Source organism: Gymnoscopelus braueri, assembly GCF_963280865.1.
Source record: "Gymnoscopelus braueri genome assembly, chromosome: 4".
NCBI lineage: Eukaryota > Metazoa > Chordata > Actinopteri > Myctophiformes > Myctophidae > Gymnoscopelus > Gymnoscopelus braueri.
In genome coordinates, this window is record NC_137605.1 from 40119180 (window position 1) to 40137296 (window position 18117).

Genomic DNA, 18117 nt, shown 5'->3' on the forward strand with positions numbered 1-18117 from the left:
CACTACTAGTGACGGGTTGCTCTCTTGTCTTGAATGTCACAAGCCATAACAACAAGCAAGTGTCACATGACCTCACCCTGAGGGTATGATTGTGGGAAATTAACAACACAATGTAGAAGTCTGTGACATTAATATGTGGCAATACACTTGCCAAGATGACATTGGGTGTCGATGTTGCATTGACTTTGATCACACCGACTCAAGCCAGCAATACAGAGACTCAACATGCTTTTTCCCCTTCTTCTTTTAAATAATTACACTAGGTTACATCCAAGTGTTTTGTTAAAACCTACACATTAGTTAGTCATCAGAAACTGAAGTGGGATTTTTACATTTGAGCTTGATATAGCACATCCCACGGTTCTTCTACTGGAATCTTGTTAGCAACACAAAGATTTCACACATTTTTCCTTGAGGAGTATGACCAACCATTAAAACCAATACGACACCCTTAGAGAGCACAAAGTGAACCAGTTCAACATCAACCATCTCACCTGCCCCATCATGGTCTCCTTGTATTGTTTCTTCTGCGTGACCTTAATGGGCGGTAGCTTGGTTACGGCCGACACCAGGAAGTTCATCAGGATGTCTTCACAGTTGGACATCTGATCAACCATGCTCTTCAGACTGGCGGGAAGGTAGGTGGTGTACAAGTAGTGGTAATATCTATACAGGTGGGAGAAGGAGAAGTGGAATGAATATATGAAGAAATGGGAGACTAGTGTTAAGACATCGGTTTTGAGACATCATGTAGCGCTTTTAAAGGAGGGCTGGAGTGGCATTCAGAGTAAGGGAACAGAACAGAACAGAACAGGATAGAATAACACAGAATATCATCCCTTTTTTATGCGAGAGCTTCTGGAAACTCAGATTACACAGAATAGAACAGGATGAATTTGAACAGAATGAAACAGAAGAGAATATGATAGAGCAGGATAGAACAGAATGAAACAGAAGAGAATATGATAGAACAGGATAGAATAGAACTTAACAGGATAGAACGTAATGAAACAGAAGAGAACAGGATAGAACAGAATGAAACGGAGGAGAATATGATAGAACGGGATAGAATAGAACTGAAGAGGATAGAACAGAGTGAAAAAGAACAGGACCAAACATAATAGAATAGAGCAGTGATTCTCAAATTGTTTCACTTCAAAGACCCCCCATTTGATACAATCCCAATCTACAACGTATAATCCTCAGTGTGTATTAAACTCTGAGAGTGAACAAATGGAACCAAATGGACCCGCACTATCAAGAGTTACAGACCCATAAGGGTCCATTTGGACACCTGGTGTTCCCCGGACCCGACGTTGAGAAACAATGGAATAGACCAGTGGTTTTCAACCCTTTTCATATCAAGGTCCATTATTTATTCGGCATTTGAGCCACAGAACCACCGTTTGATGAGATTTTAGACTCTCAGACCCAAGACTTATTTTGTTATCGTTGGATACGATTTTGTCCACAATTCCATGCTGTATTGATGTTGGTACCATAGGAGACATAACAGGCAAACGTTGATCAAAATAACAATTCTTTAATTAAGTAATGCAGTTGTTTAACAATAATTTAACCCTTGAGAGTAAAATGAAACCAGATTCATTTTACACTCTCTCAAGAGTTAAAGATCTATAAGGGACTATAAGGGTCCATTTGGTTACCAACTCTCCATCATTTAGCTGGGGACCACCTGGAACCCCCTCAAGGACCACTGGTTGAGAACCACTGGAATAGACCATTGTGTATCAGAAGATTACAGAACAACAGAACAGAATAGAGGATGAGAGGAGTACCTGTGGTAGATAGCGGCTCCAGTCAGTACCATGGAGTAGTCATTGGTCCATTTGGAGGTGTAGCCCCATCGCTGTTTGGCGCCGTCCCAGAAGTGGCTGCGGGCTGGATAACCAACAATCCTGTCTGGGAAGCTCTGCCACACTGTGAAGGCAAAGTCCACCTGGCAGCCGGAAATAGAGAGAGAGAGAGAGAGAGATGGAAGAGAGACATGCAGAGAGACAGAGATAGATGATGGAGACAGTCAATTGTTGACCATTACAAATTCCCACCTATGTTTGCAAATAGAAGCTTTGGGAAATTATGACAGACCCCCCCCCCCCTTTAAATTAAATAGAAAGAAATAGAAAAAATAAATATTATCCATGATTTATTTCCCAACACATTTTTATCAATCTGAACAAAAGACTGAGATATTGTGTAGTAAATACACTTAGTCATTAATTTGTAGTTTTCTGACCTCCGTGGTGGAGAGCACTGTGTCTTCATCCAGACTGAGCACAGCATCAGTGGGGATAGTGTCATAGGGCAGAAACCGACTGCTCATTACCTGAAGAAATGTGAAACAAATACACGTGCGCACACACACACACACACACTCTTTTATTTGGATCTGCACAAAAAGCGCAATACATGATAGATCCAAACACTGATCAGAAGACGGTTACATTATACGGTCAAACTAGATACAACTGCTGCACATGCTTATTAACACACAGAGGAAAAAAGATAACACATTGATGACATACTACTATATACAGAAATTCAACAGATGTTTTTTTTTTCTTTTTTTCTTGCCCTTAGCTACTCAAGGATAAATGAAACATCGTCTTCTCCAGATAGACAGACTGCCCATAATAGTTGAGACAGAACAGTATTTAGCCAACTTGCATTTGTCATTTGCAAAACTCCCAATTGCAGGCTATGACACACACACACACACACACACACACACACACACACACACACACACACACACACACACACACACACACACACACACACACACACACACACACACACACACACACACACACACACACACACACACACACACACACACACACACACACACACACACCTAAAAGGGGCTATTTTACCATGTAAAAAAAATCTATTAAATCTATTCATATACTGTAGTACATACAATAGTAAATCTACAGTTTATACATAGTCCATCCAGAATGATTAGCACAACACTTAATATTTCTACAATATGATGTTAAAAGGAGGCCTGACAAATATGGAAATGTCAACATAACATAAAATGATATGACATGACAAATGACAGCCAAATGACATCCAAAATGTTTGGATGTGAAATCTATAAGTGGAGCGAATGTGCAACTCCACTGGCATGTTTATTCCCATCAGCCCCAAGAAACCCGCCTCTCCATGTGTATCTATGCAAATAGCTTCAGATGAAACCGGGCTTGCAGGGCAATTTCCAATTTTAGCAAACTGCATACTTATCTAAATTTCCCTTCTATTCAACTAACATTGGGTGGGTGTTCTATCCCTATAGTCATTAATGTGTTTATTTCTACATGTTAATTAAGTGCTGCAACTCTCTGGGTCATTACGGAGCCCAGCGTTTGTTGACTTCAGCGATTACCATGCCTCATCAATTCACCCATCTCTGATGTTTGCATCCATTAAATGCAAGTTTATTTGTTTAATTGTTTTATAGTGACTTTGTGCTATGCACCCATTACCAATATTGTGCTCATTCAAGCATTATTCTGGGTGGGTTATGAGCTTGTGCGACACTTTAAATGAGATTTTCTCCCTACGACTAAAAGTAAGTTGTGTCATTATCATGCACAATCATGCGTACTAAAACGGGGAGGCTTGTGGAGTTTTATTCACATCCTAATGCTCCTCACAGCACCCAGTCAGAGTTAAAGTGACAATGACACTAACACTGTAAACAATGTCCACATCGTTTATCAGGAGTGGAGTTTAACGGCGTGTAGTGTCCTAGTTTGATGTCATTGCTTCTCTATAAACTATCCCTAAGAATCCAGAATGTCAACATCCATCCACTCTTGGCAGCTTAGGAAGGAAATTCGGAACATCAAATGGTTTCAAATTTTAAAAGATCTTTATGCACTTGGTCCACTGTTGCTTATTGCTTTGTTGTTATTCAGTGAGATACTCTTTATTGCGTAACCTCATGGATTTAACTGCTATGTTATGTGTGAAGGACAGAAAAACGGCTCTGATGTCAGGAGAAAACAATGGGAAACAGGACAAAAAGCTGTTGTTTTTACCTTATTTTCCCCCTCTATGACAATGACAGGGACTGAAGTGGCAGGCCAGCGGTGCTTGGCAGGAAGAGGCTTGTCACAGTTCCATAGCACTATCACCTGCACACAGGGAATTTTCAAAAGCTCTTATTTTTGGCGAGCGATACCGCCATGCAACAAAGTAGGTACCGTCAATAATATCTGAAACATCTCTATATTATGTATGTCCACTAATTGATGTGTCAAAGGAAAAGCTATGAATAAAGTCCGCATTTGCAATATCTGTCTAGATGTACAATACAAACAATATACAATAGTTATTTTTTGCTCTTTTTTTGTGTGGAATGTGAACAGAAAGGTTCTTCCTGCTAAAGCGACTATATCATTTTCAGGCTCACCATGTAGAGATACAACACAGCTAGAACTCGCCACACCCTTGACAACTTCAAGTAAAAGAAAATAGCAAGCCAAACTATGGTTCTGGTTAAATGTGGTATGTGTGTCTTTGCTGAAAATATTTGAGCGTGACTACACCACAAACTCATGTGGAGATCCACCTTAACAATGACGTCACACACAGCAGGCACCGGCTTCCACACCCTCACCACCACAGACAGTATCAGCAGAGTTTGTGAGTGTAATCACCTGAGCACAGTACTGGGATTTGGCCACGGCCACGAGCAGCTTGATAATTGGCTGGGACTGAGAGACCAGTGGCGTAACCACATGAATGACAGCTGTGAACTTGGGGTATGGCTTGATACCTGGAAGACAGTCAAGAATGAACAACAGAAAGAATCAGACAATATGTTTTTGTTTCCCCATGAAAAAGAAAGAAGGAAAATGGCTCCTGCTGAATCAGCTTTAGTCACAAGAAACATTTTGATACACATTATACTGGACTTGGTGTTATGCCAATTAGACACAACACTAATTACTTAGTGTTGTTAAATTAAACCAGGATTATTCTAGTCAGAATTCTTCTAGTAGGACACAACTAATACATTTTTAATCTGTATTGATTTCCAAAGTCCATAATACTAGCATCACCCAAATCAAACACAGTAAACATTTACTTAATCAGAAAATATTATTATGATATACAGTACATATTATGATTACATAACGTCAAAGCCACATCTGAGACAAATATCTCAGTAGTGCCAGCTCTCCAACACTTTACCAAATCTATTTTACAGCTGCAATCTAATTTGGTTCACTGCAGAAACAGAAGACCAATTCTAATCACGCCTCTAGAACCCCTCTGGCTGTTTGTGTATTTCTGTGTGTTTTCATGTGTATAGTTGTGCTCATTTCAAGCTGTGCCTACTTTGTGTACACCTGCTCTGTTTTAATTGGGGCTTGTTAAGGAATGGTGCCAGTCCTAATGTCAACAACAAGCCACATAGCTGGCCAATTACCCAGGCACATGTACGACATGGCAACATGGTAGAAGTAATTGGTGTGCCTCTCTGTGGCAAATTATGAATAAATAAACATTAATTTAAATAATTAATTCCAATGTCAAACTGCTTCACATGTTCGATTGACTAGCATTCACAAGTGGACATAAGCCAGCTGTGCCGATGCTGGTGAATGAAAACCTCAAGCTGTCTAATATTACCATGTGTCGTTAATGAGGTATGCAGAAGTATTAATTTCAGTGGTTAATTTGCATGTGTGTGTGAGAGAGTGTGTGTGTGTGTGTGGGTGGGTGTGGGTGTGTGGGTGTGTGGGTGTGTGAGTGTGAGTGTGAGTGTGAGTGTGAGTGTGTGTGTGTGTGTGTGTGTGTGTGTGTGTGTGTGTGTGCGTGTGTTCGGGACAGAGTGTGAAACAAGACAGTACAGGACTACACCCGAGTATGAATTGTACACTCAAGAAGTCCTTGAAATGTAAAAGTTTGAGAACCAATGCATGAGACACTGACCCAGCTTGGCATAGTAGAAGGGGAAGTTTCCTAGATATGTGGAGTATTGAGGCAGGGTGAAGAGGCCTCCAGGTAGACTGTTCCACATGAGGTTACTTCTGGAGGTGTGCTGCAGTACCCGGTCCTGGATAATCTTTATCAAAAGAGAGAGAGAGAGAGAGAGATTTTCTGTCACAGAAGTATACAAATGAAGAGTCGTATAATGAATAGCAAAAATAGCAGATGCAACGTGTGAGCTTGTAGATCGGCTATTTTCACTATTCTCGAAAATTATGAAAATTAAAAAAGCCATTTTAAATGTCCACATTAGGGACATGTTAAGAAGCTAGAGCAGGACAGTTCACTGCTCCACAATTACAGCAAAGAGAAATAAGAATTTGCTGTTCAACAAAAACCTTCGCACTGAGATCCTCTTTGTCCATTGACTTCGAATGGGACAAAGAGGGAGTTTGTGTGTCTGACAAGAAAGACACCTGTTTTCTAGCTTGCCTTGCTGCTGTAATGCGTGCATGGTGTCTTGTATCCAGACTCAGGAGACAACAATAGGCAAGTCAATGCACTAACGAATCCAGGGCGAATACTTTAACCTTTATAAGGATTCAACCTTTATAAAACTGCACAGTGACTCTTAACTAAACTATGTTTATACTATAATTCCTAGGCATGAACCTCTGCATTGATACTCTCCTCCTTGCTGGCAGGTGGGAAAAAAGTGTACAGTGTTACAATGACTTCAGGATATTAACACTATGTCGAAAAGTTTGGTAGAATCTTGAGTTGGATAGCTACCTGGGCAGGATAGAAAACGGATCCTGCCAATATATTACAAAATACATATATCACAGCAGTGTCTATGACATATCAGTGATGTATGACTCCAAATTTACGCAACATTCCAGCCTGATCAAGCCCCTCTGACTTCCATTATGATATTAAATTATAAAACATATCTAAAACTAGAAAAAGTGCTCCTCGGAGCACAGGTCTCCGCCAGGTCAGGTACGTTATTGTGGCCTCCTGGTGGCGCTATAATAGGCCAATGTGAAAAGGGTGCCATTTATTCTTAGGTCTTACACGGCAATCAGACACTGCATTCATGATTTGAGGCATTTTGTTCCAAAAATGTGTTTTGCTAAATTAGACCTGCTGGTGGCGCTATAACAGGCCAATGTGAACAGGGTGGCATTTCTTCCTCGGCCTAGTGGGAATGTGCGTGTGAAAATTCACGGAAATCGCAAGCTGCGTGCATAGTTTGAGGCTTTTTGTTCAAAACAGACCAATCCTGCAAACTTTGGAAGCCAACCATAGGCAATGAGGATGGAATATGGGAAATCTGACAAATTTGTGTTGATCACATGACCATAGAGATACTGTGTACCGATTTGCATGACGTTTGGACAAAATCTGTAGGAGTAATGTAAAAAAAAAAAGGGTTTTGCACAAATCGGCCTCCTGGTGGCGCTATAACAGGCCCATGTGAAAAAATGGTTCTGAATTGGCATCCAGGGAGTGTGTGTGCACAGTTTCGGAGCGACCGGGCCAACGGTGCCAGAGATTAGCTGGTAACACACAGACAGGACGGACGGACGGACGGACGGACGGACGGACAGGGGTGAAAACATACTCTCTCGCCATGCCTTTCGGCCTGGCGGAGACAAAAATCACACCCAGTGGGAAGTGGGCGGTGGTCATCATAGTGATGGAAGCTCACTTCCAAAAAAAACAGATTTTTGGAAGTCCATAATCTTATTTATAGGTTATTAACCCTTTAAGACCTGAGGCGATTCTTTAAAAAAAATCTAAATCCTAACAGTTTTTGGAAAAAAATCTTAAACTTTTTTTTTTCACGATTTTTCAAAAATAGCAGATCTACAAGTTCATAGCGCGGCACTCTGTGCCGCGCTATGAGCTTGTATATCTGCTATTTTTGAATAGCCAAAGACATCTAAAGTGACACAGATGCGTTCCAGGTATTAATGGGTTAATGTCATCATGTGTCTCGCTAGCCAATCACAGTGCTGAATAGAGTCAGCCAATAGAGTCAGCCAATCACAGTACAGGAAAGTGGGCCAAGTGGGCCAATCACAGTGCAGGAAACTAATACTAATGAGGTGTCCCAACCCCACTTATAGGGGCGGCTACACCGCCCAAAAATAAAATTCATAAATAAATACATCAGTGGAGTTACTTCTGTGGCTTACTGGCAGTGTGCACAAGAAATGTGGCGGTGATTGGTCCAGTGGGTTGCAAGATTATCTCCTGATTATCTCCAGACACAAAGACAAACAGACACTTCTATTTATCTGCTAAAAGTGTGATCCACTCTCACCAAACAATGAGTGAATGGAATCACTACTTTAAGTTCCTCTATCACAGAGTAAAAAAGCAACTGATAAAGATGATGTATAATATTTGGACCTCTAGCATGCCCAGGTAATTGTACAAGCCAAGACTGTACCAAAGTTCAACATTGCTTTAACAGAGCCAGCAGTGACTTGAGGTTTACCTATACTTTGTTGAGGTCCAGAATATGTAGAGGAACTTCCAGCTAGTAGCCAAATAAGGACCAAAGCTGAACACAAAACACTGATCTCTAACACGCCATCTTTCTTATTGAACAAGGTCAAGATATTATGAACGTAAACAGATCGAACATCAGCTCCTTGGAGGTGTAACTTTAGCCTGGTGACAGTGAAATCCCAGCCCTGCCTTCCGGCAGCCTGACTTCCTCTCCCCTGGGATTAGCCTGTGTAACATTATCTAGGGACAACATCATGCTGTGCACTGTAGTCAGTAAACACTAAATGTAATAATGCTTAATTATGGCTCAACTTAAAGTAGCACTACTTTTACTACTGGCTGCTTACATTACTTAACACGTTGTCCATTTTAATGGCTGTCTCGTCTTCTCTTCTTAACTGTACATGAGTGAAATTACATTCAAATGTTAAACGTCGTTGACCATTTATCTTCTCTGGCATATGACGGCACAGAGCGCTGCCTAATTTATGCTCCGTCTCTCATCTCTCATCTGTGCCTGTGTGTAACTCTAGCCCAAGTGGGGTATGCGAGGCCAGCAATCACCAAGCAGAATACAGTTAAATGGACTCCGACAGGGGAAAGCCACTGACATGATTGATATCATATCCAAGCCACAGGGGGAATAAATGACCAACTCAAAAAACATTACAACACTTTATTTTCCCCCTCTCAGTTTTCAAATTTGCCCACATTGGTATCATTGTGGTTATCACAAATCACAACCAACAACAAGTGTACAGTATGCACTTGCATGCTATTTAGTGTAGAGTGATTTGAACAGGGATAAGGGTGCTTTTACAGAAATAAATAAATTAATTAATCAATCTTGGGTTCATATTGTGTGTGTGTGTGTGTGTGTGTGTGTGTGTGTGTGTGTGTGTGTGTGTGTGTGTGTGTGTGTGTGTGTGTGTGTGTGTGTGTGTGTGTGTGTGTGTGTGTGTGTGTGTGTGTGTGTGTGTGTGTGTGTGTGTGTGTGTGTGCGCGTGTGTGCGCGTGTGTGTGTGCGCGTGTGTTGAGTGTTAGGGCTGCTTGAAATTGCAGTATTGACTAAGTATGCATAGCATCGAGCTACTTTTTCCTCATTCCAGGATGTTTTGCACCATTTCCCAGGAACTGATATTTTCATTTTTAATGACATACAAAATATGGACATCTATTGTAATTCCTCTAAAAAATCTGAAAAAGCAGCAAGGAAGTTTAAGGGAGCTTAATTCAGTGTGCAGCCATTATAAGTTGATTTGGTCCTGCACCTCTACCCGATTTGGGTTGGATGTGCGCACTATTCTACTTCTTTTAATTCGTCCTGATTAATTATCTCTCTGTGTGTGCGTGTGTGTGTGTGTGTGTGTGCGTGCGTGCGTGCGTGCGTGTGTGTGTGTGCGTGTGTGTACATACCTCCAGCGTAGTGAGCACTATACTCTCCACAGAGTTGAAGTAGGCCTCCCAGAGGAACTGGGTCTGCTGTCTTAGAGACAGGATCTTGTCTTGGTGGATGGAGCGCACCGTGGAGGGGATCTGGGACAGATGACATCATCAGGAAGGGTTGACAGACACATGGAATGAAGTAAAAAAACTCCTCTTCAAGCCACGCAGGGTGCTGGTGTTTTATTGACAATGTCTGTCTATCTATCAGCTGGTTAAGGTTAAGATCTGCATCATCGGAGTATTGGCTCTCTTGTCTTCAGCTTTGGGAGACAGTTGTTCATTCATGCCTCTATACCATTTCCATTCATTTGTCTGTCTATGAATACACAGTCTTGTTATACGGACTGTCTGCAACTGCAATCTGCAACAACTCTGTTATGTTTCTGTTATCCAAAACTACTGTGAGGTTTTTACCTGCAGTAGCAGTCTTTCATCTCCAATCACTGCTGCGGTATTCCAGTCAATGATCTCTGAGAAGGGCAGCTCCCAGCCATTACTCAGCATCACCGGTACACATGCTGCCTGTATGACGAAGACACAGACCAGCACACAACAGACAAGCACAAGGATGAACACACACACACACACACACGGACCAACACATTGAGGACACACACACACACACACACACACACACACACACCAAACAAAAAACACAGAAAACAGTTGGTTAACAAAGAGATAAAATGTCTCAGAACATCTGTTGTCTGAAATGACAGCCAGTGACATTTAACAATTCTATTCATAGACAACAAGAAGAAATCCTTAGACACATTAAATAAGTGGTCTAGACCGCTGGATGAGAGCGCTGTCTGCTTCCTGGTGATTCTCCAGTGAAATGCATCTTCAAGCACTTAATTTTGACACAGATTGAGAAGCCATCACTCATTGGACATTTAATTTGTGTTCTTCCATACAGGTAGAAAAATGACAACAGATAGAACAAAGAAAGGTATGACAGCACATGGAGTATGCCATCGGAGCCGTGTGGACCTTTCATGATTTCCAAAGCATGCTAATCAGGCCATTCAGGGGTTCTGTCCAGCCCATGTATTCAGCCTCTCCCAAATGTACCACACACACACATAAAGCTAATCAACCAATCAGGAGAGCTTTCTACAGGACTCGGAGGCATAGGTTTAGACCTCTAGCTTATTGGCACACTCAAGTGAGCCCATAGAAGCTAGTATGCAGATAGAATAAAGATGCCAAGCATTCATCATTGATATCAACTTCATGCAGACCTTCTCCTGTGCTGTCAGGGGCCCCATGAACCTACAGGTTACACAAACTTTCCTTTCAGATGGTTGTGGCGTCAGTCTTACCCTTAGCATTGTGTCTTTATTCAAGGTGTGCCTCCAGCACAATATCTTCATAATCATAATCATAATGCAGAGAAAGAGCCAACACACATTTCCTCCTGCAAGCTAAGTGTGGTTAGTGTAGTAGGCCAATTGTAGTCTGTACAGACAGTAGGGAAGGGTCAGCATAATGGATTATTAAAATCATCGTTTTTGAAAAAAAGGAAATCATTAAAAAAAAGATATATTTAAAATATTTCTTAATTTTATTTATTTATATTTATATATATATTTTTAGCAGTAGAATAAACAACTTTTGGTCAGTCATGCACGTCCCTAGCAGACTGGCTAATGTCAACGTCTGTGTCATCACTGCCAATGCTAACACCATCCCCAAACTTACCTACAGCACCTCAGAGGCATAGACATAGACATGCTCACACCTGCACACTCACACTCCCACTCCATCATAGTGGTGCAGTTCTGTTCTAATACCATAGTGTCATCAGGTAATGCACAAACCTTCTGAAACTGAGCCCTGCCTTCACAACCTATCTGCTCTCACAAAGCAATCATCATAGTGCTGCTCTGTCAATTCCTCAAATTCCCACACATGTACTGACTCACACACTCATGCACTGTACAAAGACACACACATGTGTACTGTGTACACGCTCTCACTCTCGCTCCTTCTCTCTCACAACTCACAACTGCCAACATACCATATTATAAAAACATGCATACGTCCACAAATGCAAGCATAAAGGCGTAGGGTTGTTGCTAGATGCTAAGTGACAGTTCCTTATGCCGTTTAAATGAGTCACTGAGTGGGCGTCAAGCTAGATGACAGGGTTGTAATAAACACAAATCACACATATCCTGGGGTGTTTGGCCAAGGCAAACTCTCCAGTCTCCAGTGTATAAACAGTTGATCTCTACACCACATATTAGATGGCATGCAATGGCATGCAAAATGTGTCTTCAGGCCAGAGACTGACATTTGCAAATATTTTCTGAAGAACATACTGGAACATTTGTTCAGTTTTTTGTCGTTAGTTTTTTTTCTTTTTTTTTTTTACACATAACTGTCTGATTAATGGCAGGCAGGGTAGAAAACCCTAGAATTTCACTTTAGCCAAATCATTTGCCCAAAACATTTGGAGGGGATGTACTGTTAGTAAGCAAACATCCGCATAGCCAACCTAAACATGCAATCATCAGGCTTCTCAATATCTATGGTATTGATCTAGGATTACTGGTCAAATCCCATGATCAAATATTTAACCAGCCATTATAGTGAGAATCCTCTCAGTTTTTGCATAATGTAATTTCTTCCCAATATCGAGCACTGCCATAAATTTGATTCATTGCCTTGGCTTCTTTTTGATTGCCTGTTGTTTGCAAACCCAGATGGCCATTTGGGTACAATGAAATTCTATGAATAAATATGAGAGGCTTTGCATGTGTCCGACTCTTTCATAGCGCCGGAGGGCTTGGGCAGTATCCATGTATTACAGTACACAGGGTATTTAGGATTCCCAAAGGTATGATTTTCAATACCGTCAAAAAATAGATATGGAATCATGAAAATATTGCCACCTATTTATCTTTAGATGACTTCTTCCAACTACGAAAACAGTTTATTAGCCACATGATTTTATTCAACTGCTAGTCTGCCAACACCAGCCACCCCACACATCATCTCTGTTCAGGCCACTGATGTGTCGATATCCACAGCAGCAACAAGTGTCATTGGGTCCTCTCCTCCAGCAAGGAATGCTGAATCTAAGGATGAAAGGCACTTATTTTCCATCTATTCGTTATTCTACGGTCCCCAAGTATTTAAACCCACTAACCCAGTAAAACCTGTCTAAGTAGGCTAATTGCATATTAGAAAACCTGTTTGTCAAAACGTTAATAAACTTTGACTGGGAGCAGTTTACTTTTACAGTGTGCGGATTCCATTTCATTTTAAATGAATATTACCACACAGCATTGTAGGCTAGACGATGTCTTACTGTACATGCTACAATGACTTCTATCCCCAGCAGCTTGTCCCCGGTGAAATTTCAGGAAGTCATCATGAAGGTATGAAAAAAATTTATACCTTACTGCCCAAGACCCCCACGTTTCTTCCACTGAATAAAACGTGTGTGTGTGTCATGTGTTATGATCATGGCAGTGAGAACTTGAACATGTGAATGGACAATAATAATAATTTGACATAAAGAGAGCTGGATGACTAAAGACAAGCAGAAGGCACATGAAGAACCACATCAGACAAAATTTGTGTTGTGGATAAAGATATGAATACAGAACAGGATTTGGCAGGGCTAGTAAATCAATTGCGTGGCAATACTGAAACAACAGATAACCTCTCTTAAAAAGGACCATACCCTAATACTAGGGATGGGCATAATTGACCAAAATAAAATTAGAATATTCTACTGTCCTGGCAAATATTGTTTTGGAATATTCGATAGGCACTTTATAATAATCCTTCATAAAGTTGATTGGTTCAGTGGCTGGCAATAAATCTAAATATAATCCCAGGTCATGGCGATGGAATGTTTAGTCGTGGTTAGAGCCAGCTTTGGCGCAGTTGATTAAGCTTTTGCTGAGATCTTGCACAATCTCCTCATAGAGCCTTTCAATTTGAGTGGTTACGGTTTATGTGATGGGGCGATGTATCCATCTTTGTGGTTAGCACCGTGGTTTCATATGCAAGCTTGTCAACACAACGAGGTGACCCTGCAGTGAACTAGTAATGGAGATTTGGATGCTTCATGTTCAAATGCCAATTAGGTAGGTGTCACGTCTCACAGGTTTTTTTTTTCTCCTCGTTTTTATATTTCTTTATTGTAATGCTGTGTATCGCTATCTCGTGCGAAAGTGTGTCTGTGACACATTCCAGTGCTTACGGTTTGATCTCACCATGTGTTAAAATTCTCGGGAGAGAGAGAGAGATAGAGACAGAGAGAGAGACAGAGAGAGAGACAGAGAGAGAGACAGAGACAGAGAGATGTAATATCAAAAAGCCGGCGGTGTGAACAATAAAGGGAAGAATGTGAACAAATCTCACCAAAAAGGTCTGAAGGACAATAGTTCATTTGAGTCTGTTACCTTGCACATTGCTAATATCTTCCATATCATATAACCCTAAAAGGTTATTATTGAATGTATGGGCTTAACTTAAATCATACCCACCAGTGAAGGAGAATTACAAAAGTGGAGAAGAGAAAAAGATGAATGGAAAAGAAGAGATGAAGGTGACAAACTACAGATCAAATGGCAGAGGGGGCATTGAAAACACAAAGTCAGGGACAGCTATTAATACTGGCTGCACAACACCAGTGCAAGCTACTGACAAAGCTCACTACATCATCATCACTTTATCCATCCCTCAGTACTGACCATCATTGCCTTACTTAAAGAGTGCCACTGAAGGAGACTCTGATCCAAAGCAATTCAGCACGAAGGTCACATCCCAACCAGAACTCATCATCTTTTTAAGACCAGGATGCTAATGACAGTGGACTTTCAACCCCATCTTCAAATTCTATGCATTACTGTATAACCAAGGTGACACTGGGTCAAAACCTTTCACAGCTGAGGTACTGCTCTGCCTCTGTATCATACTTCCATTCTAAGTTAATACACAAGTCTAAAGTTAACTGATCTCTAATAATAGTGCAACAATGTGCTACAAATTTGATTCAGACTTAATTACAATTTGTGTGAGCCACAAGGGGCTTGATGGCCATTATTTAGGCCTACTTAAAATCCTTTTGTGTGTGCGCATGCATTGTGTACAGTATGTATACCACTGACCTGCAGGGCCTCCAGGAAGCGGAAGGAACCCAGCCGTCGTCCTCGGGGCACCAGGCAAAACGTGGAGTTGTACAGCATCTCTCTGTAGTCATACCTACAGGAAAATGGCAAAAGACAGGAGATCAGGAACACATCATCCAATGATTATGCAGAATATCTACTGTGGAATACAGTAGTATCTTCAATGTGCTTTCAATTCCTCCAATTAGAGTGAAGACCAAGACTCTTCGGCATCTAGTTTGAGGGCGGTAAGCCTTAACCACTTTAACCCTTGACGTGTATAGTTGACAAATAGTGTTTCAAAGTGAAATACCCGTTTTAAGTGGTTTATGCACAATTGATGGATTTGCAAGTTAGACATACAGCAGCGAGTTGGCAGAAGTGGCGTTAAAGGACTAAAAAGGTGGGGTTAATGAAAGGGACAACCCACCACGAGTACACTGACTTTTATTGCCATTTAATTTTCAGACAGTGCTCCCTATCCAGTCTACATGGTTTTCTAAATAAAGGGGTAGGGAGGCAATATTATTTTTGGTTGTCAGATATGGCTCATTAGTTAAACTTGCACATTGTCAGCGGAATATTGCTAACACACCCACATCAGAAACCCCTCATCTGAGGCCTTAATGTCATCATGTTTATGGGACAACAAGAGAAGAGACAAATGTTATGGTTCACACTAGGGATGTGCATGACTGACTCGATTATTCTACTGTTATTGATAACGAATATTCGATTATTATATTAATAAAATATATTTTAATAATCGATTTTTATCCTCAAAAACTATTATTTGAATAATCAATTATTCTGACCCATCCCTAGTTCACACCTTAACTACTTCCATCTGCACATTGGTTTTACCTCGCAAAGAATATCACCACACCACCACCTTAAAAACACATTTTCAGTCAAAAGGAAGAAGGTTGGAAACATATAAACATTAGGAATTGACAAAAGGTCTTGAATAGAGCCTGTGTCTTGAAATTCCATCCACAACAAACATACTGCATAGACTGCACACGGCTCTTCACTTTGTTTCATTATTCACAGCATCCTCTTGCATTAGCTGCTCGAGCTGCATTATACGCCTCAGAGAGAAAGTTCAATCTCGCAAACACAAGCAGCCGATGAATCCATCTACGTATACTAACACGTCAGCAAAAATACATCCCCGAAATCAATGAAAACATGGAGGGTCTGTGCTTACAATTGCTAATGTAAAAATGTCTGTCTTATGGTTAGACAGTCACAATCCATTATTGAGTGGTAGGCTATATCTGAGGTGTCCATGGCCTGCATTTAACAGAAATATATTAACCCATTCAGACCTAGAAAGCCTATACGTTGTTATACCGTTCAATCTGGGAAAGCATCTGTCATTTTAGATTTTTTTTTTTTTTTCAGAAAACGTATTTCTTAAAACCGTTTTTTTTTATTTGGCTAAATAGGTTAAATTGAATTTTTTTATATGCAACAAATGCCAGACCAAAGCATTTACACAATGACCTCGGTGTAGCTGACAACATAACTGAGGGGATTCATAGTCATACCTGGAAAGCACAAGTACTTTCATCTGGGCAGCTCCCCGTCCCCTCATGAGCCCCACCTGTCTCTAAACTCTCTGCCCCCCCACCTGTCTCTAAACCAGGGGTGTCGAAGTCACTTTGGGGTGTGGGCTGCATTGGTCAAAAAGTGACTTGATGTGAGACACGCGGACATGCATGCGCGTTCATGCAATGTAATCTAAACCAGGTTCTCAACCTTTTCAGGCCGCGATCCCCCAAATTAATCATATTTGAACTGGGGACCCCACCCCGATTCCACAGATAAATATTGTGAAAATAGCCGAAAATAGAGTCTAAACCCTCTGCCCCCCCACCCGTCTCTACACCGTCTGCCCCCCACCCGTCTCTATACCCTCTGCCCCCCCACCCGTCTCTACACCCTCTGCCCCCCCACCTGTCTCTAAACCCTCTGCCCCCCCACCTGTCTCTAAACCCTCTGCCCCCTCACCTGCACGTCTCAACATCTCTCTTTTCTTCCTCACACCCTCCCTTCATCTCTCCACTACCATGCTTCAATCTAAGCCTCAGTCAGCACTTGCATGGATTAAGGAGCTGCTTGGAATTCCTTCAGCACCGATACTGTGTGTGTGTGTGTGTGTGTGTGTGTGTGTGTGTGTGTGTGTGTGTGTGTGTGTGATAGTGCACGTGAGATAGAGAGGGAGATTAGTGTGATAGTGCATAAGACAGTTTATAGGGACTGGGTACTGCAAGTTAATTTGTGAGAGTATGATTTATTGCAAGTGTGTCCACAAATCTCTGTTTGTGCAAACAGATGTGTAGGTGCATCCAGGCGAGAATGCAAATTTGACAGTAAAGGTGAGCGTTACTGTGCTTTGTGTACATTATGCGAGCCTTATGCTCAAGGCTGTGCTGCCTCAGCAGCCAAAGACCCTGCACCTCCGAACAACTCTGTACAGTCCTCAAATTGAATTGTGTCATGTTTAAATCTTTTTAATGATACACTATATTTCCATTTTATTCTCCTAAAGAAATGATGACCCATGGTCCGTATGACAGTGATGGTTGTAATTAGTGAGTCATAACCAGGGGCCTCAACAGAGAATGACTGCTGGTCATTCTCGCACATCACATAGGCTCTTAATGCAGCGAGTCGCAGGTTCAATTCCTGATCACGGCGACCTTTGCTGCGTGTCACTCCCCGCCACTCTCCCGGTTTCCTGTCACTCTCCACTACGCTATACGAATAAAGGCAGAACAAATTGCATTTATCGCGAAGTCGATAGTTATTTCTGGCAAAACTACTTCATTAGAAAATGTGTGTTCAGATTGATAATCTCTATTTAAAAGTGTTTAGTAGATAACTTAACTTGTATAAATGGTTGTACTATGGATGGAGCCTGGTAAGCAGTGCATAGAGCTCATTCTGTTGTCAGATATAGGAAATCAATGAGCAGCACTCATACCACCAGAGACAGACAGATATACACACTACTATACAGAACGTCATACAATCAGCT

General features: G+C 41.3%; 1 protein-coding gene across 2 annotated transcripts in view; it reads right to left on the reverse strand.

Moving 5' to 3' along the window:
• LOC308084403 (exostosin-1a) overlaps nt 1-18117 on the reverse strand; it is a 173252-nt gene that overhangs the window by 115171 nt on the left and 39964 nt on the right. For both annotated transcript variants that reach the window (XR_013933083.1, XM_080427053.1), the window contains exons 2-10: nt 15072-15165; nt 10354-10461; nt 9910-10029; nt 5974-6106; nt 4692-4810; nt 4071-4166; nt 2258-2347; nt 1800-1960; nt 495-666 (exon numbers count right to left, since the gene is read on the reverse strand). Coding sequence is in view for 1 of the 2 variants with exons in the window: in XM_080427053.1 (XP_080283179.1) it covers nt 495-666; nt 1800-1960; nt 2258-2347; nt 4071-4166; nt 4692-4810; nt 5974-6106; nt 9910-10029; nt 10354-10461; nt 15072-15165 (1093 nt within the window). In the remaining variant the exon portion in view is untranslated. The remainder of the gene's footprint in view (nt 1-494; nt 667-1799; nt 1961-2257; nt 2348-4070; nt 4167-4691; nt 4811-5973; nt 6107-9909; nt 10030-10353; nt 10462-15071; nt 15166-18117) is intronic.